This window comes from Haliaeetus leucocephalus, unplaced genomic scaffold (genome assembly GCF_000737465.1).
Source record: "Haliaeetus leucocephalus isolate CR32 unplaced genomic scaffold, Haliaeetus_leucocephalus-4.0 Scaffold580, whole genome shotgun sequence".
NCBI lineage: Eukaryota > Metazoa > Chordata > Aves > Accipitriformes > Accipitridae > Haliaeetus > Haliaeetus leucocephalus.
In genome coordinates, this window is record NW_010973016.1 from 3097 (window position 1) to 4658 (window position 1562).

At 60.5% G+C, this 1562-nt stretch overlaps 1 protein-coding gene across 1 annotated transcript; it reads right to left on the reverse strand.

Annotated features, from left to right (window-relative positions):
- Window positions 1–409: 409 nt before the first annotated feature.
- LOC104838242 (selenide, water dikinase 2-like) lies at window positions 410–1508 on the reverse strand. Its single transcript, XM_010577870.1, has 3 exons — window positions 1400–1508; window positions 1155–1309; window positions 410–1058 (listed from the first exon to the last, which is right to left on the reverse strand). The coding sequence occupies exons 1-3, from the start codon at window positions 1463–1465 to the stop codon at window positions 908–910; spliced, it is 372 nt and encodes a 123-aa protein (XP_010576172.1). The 5' UTR covers window positions 1466–1508; the 3' UTR covers window positions 410–907.
- Window positions 1509–1562: the final 54 nt, after the last annotated feature.

The window sequence follows — 1562 nt, forward strand, 5'->3', positions numbered from 1 at the left end:
GTGGCTTAGGAACCCCCAGAATGGCTCTATGTTCTCTTGGGGACATCTATGGTGGCTTATAGGTCCTCTTGGGGACATTTGAGGTGGTTTAGGGACCCCCATGGTGGCTTTGTGTTCTCTTGGGGACATCTAAGGTGGCTTACAGGTCCCCTTAGGGACATCTGAGGGGGTTTAGGGACCCCTGCAGTGGCTTTGGGTCCTTTTGGGGACATTTGAGGTAGTTTAGAGACCCCCACGGTGGCTTTGGGTTCTCTTGGGGACATCTAGGGTAGGTTATAGGTCCTCTTGGGGACATTTGAGGTGGTTTAGGGACCCCCACGGTGGCTTTGGGTCCTCTTGGGGATATCTAAGGTGGCTTACAGGTCCCCTTAGGGACATCTGAGGTGGTTTAGGGACCCCCATGGTGGCTTTGTGTTCTCTTGGGGACATCTAGGGTGGCTTAAGGAACCCACAGGGTGGCTCTTGGTCTACTTGGGGGACATCTAGGGTGGTTTAGGGACTCCGATGGTGGCTCTTGGGCACATTTGGGTGGTTTAGGGGTCCCCAGGGTGGATCTCCATCCCCTTAGGGACATTTCAGGTGGCTTAAGGAACCCACAGGGTGGCTCTTAGTCTCCTGGGGGACATCCAGGGTGCCCTGGAGACTCTTACGGTGGCTTTCAGACACATCAGGAGCGGTTTAAGGACCCCCATGGTGGCTCTGTGTCCTCCTGGGGACATCGGGGGTGGCTTAGGAACCCCCCAAAGTGGCTCTGGGTCCCCTTGGGGATATCAAAAGTGGTTTAGGAACCCCCCCAGGAGGCTCTAGGTCCCCTTGGGGACATCAGGGGTGGCTTTTGGTGCCATCTCGGATCCTCCTGGTCACACCGGGTGGGCTCCTGGCCCCATCTGAGGACACGGGGGTGGCTCTAGGTCCCCTTGGGGACACTGGGGTGTCCCCAATCCCCCCCCCAAGCCCCCCAACTCACATTGTCCAGCCACTGGTGCGCGCTGACGGCCACCTGCGTCCCCAAGGGCTTGGTCAGCACCAGGACATCCCCAGGGACGGCGCTGTCAGGCCTGGGGGGGGGACACAACACCACCAAAAAGGGGTTCAGCATGTTCCCTGCCCTGCCCCGGACCACGCCTAGCAGCCCCTCCCCTCCCAGCACTCACATAATGAACTCGTTAGGCTGACAAACGACAGTGGCCACACCGCCCACGATCACCCAGGGGTTCACCACCGTCTGTCCCCCCGTCACAGACGTCCCCCCGTCCTCCGCCGCGTCCCGAAAACCTTTCACGATCAGCGGCATGATCTTCTCCCGCTCCTGGGGGGGAGGGGGTCACAAAACACGAAGGGGGGGTGTCACACGCTGACCCCCGCCCCCGTGTCCCCCCCCCCCCAGCCCCAGTGTCACCTCCTCGGTCATCTTCTGGCTGACGCTGAGCAGCATCAGCATGTTGTCGCATTCGGTGATGCCCATGGCGTACAGGTCGCTCAGCACGTTGGCGCAGGCAATGCGGCCCTGAGGGGGGGGAAATTATTTTGGGGGAGGGTCCCCAGGGGATTTAGGGGGTCCC

Coding starts and splice junctions, on each gene's coding strand:
- LOC104838242 (XM_010577870.1), bottom strand. CDS start 1,465: ATGGGCATCACCGAATGCGACAACATGCTGATGCTGCTCAGCGTCAGC. Junction 1,310..1,399: donor GCCAGAAGATGACCGAGGAG/GTGACACTGGGG, acceptor CCTCCCCCCCAG/GAGCGGGAGAAGATCATGCC. Junction 1,059..1,154: donor CAGCCTAACGAGTTCATTAT/GTGAGTGCTGGG, acceptor TCCCCCCCCCAG/GCCTGACAGCGCCGTCCCTG.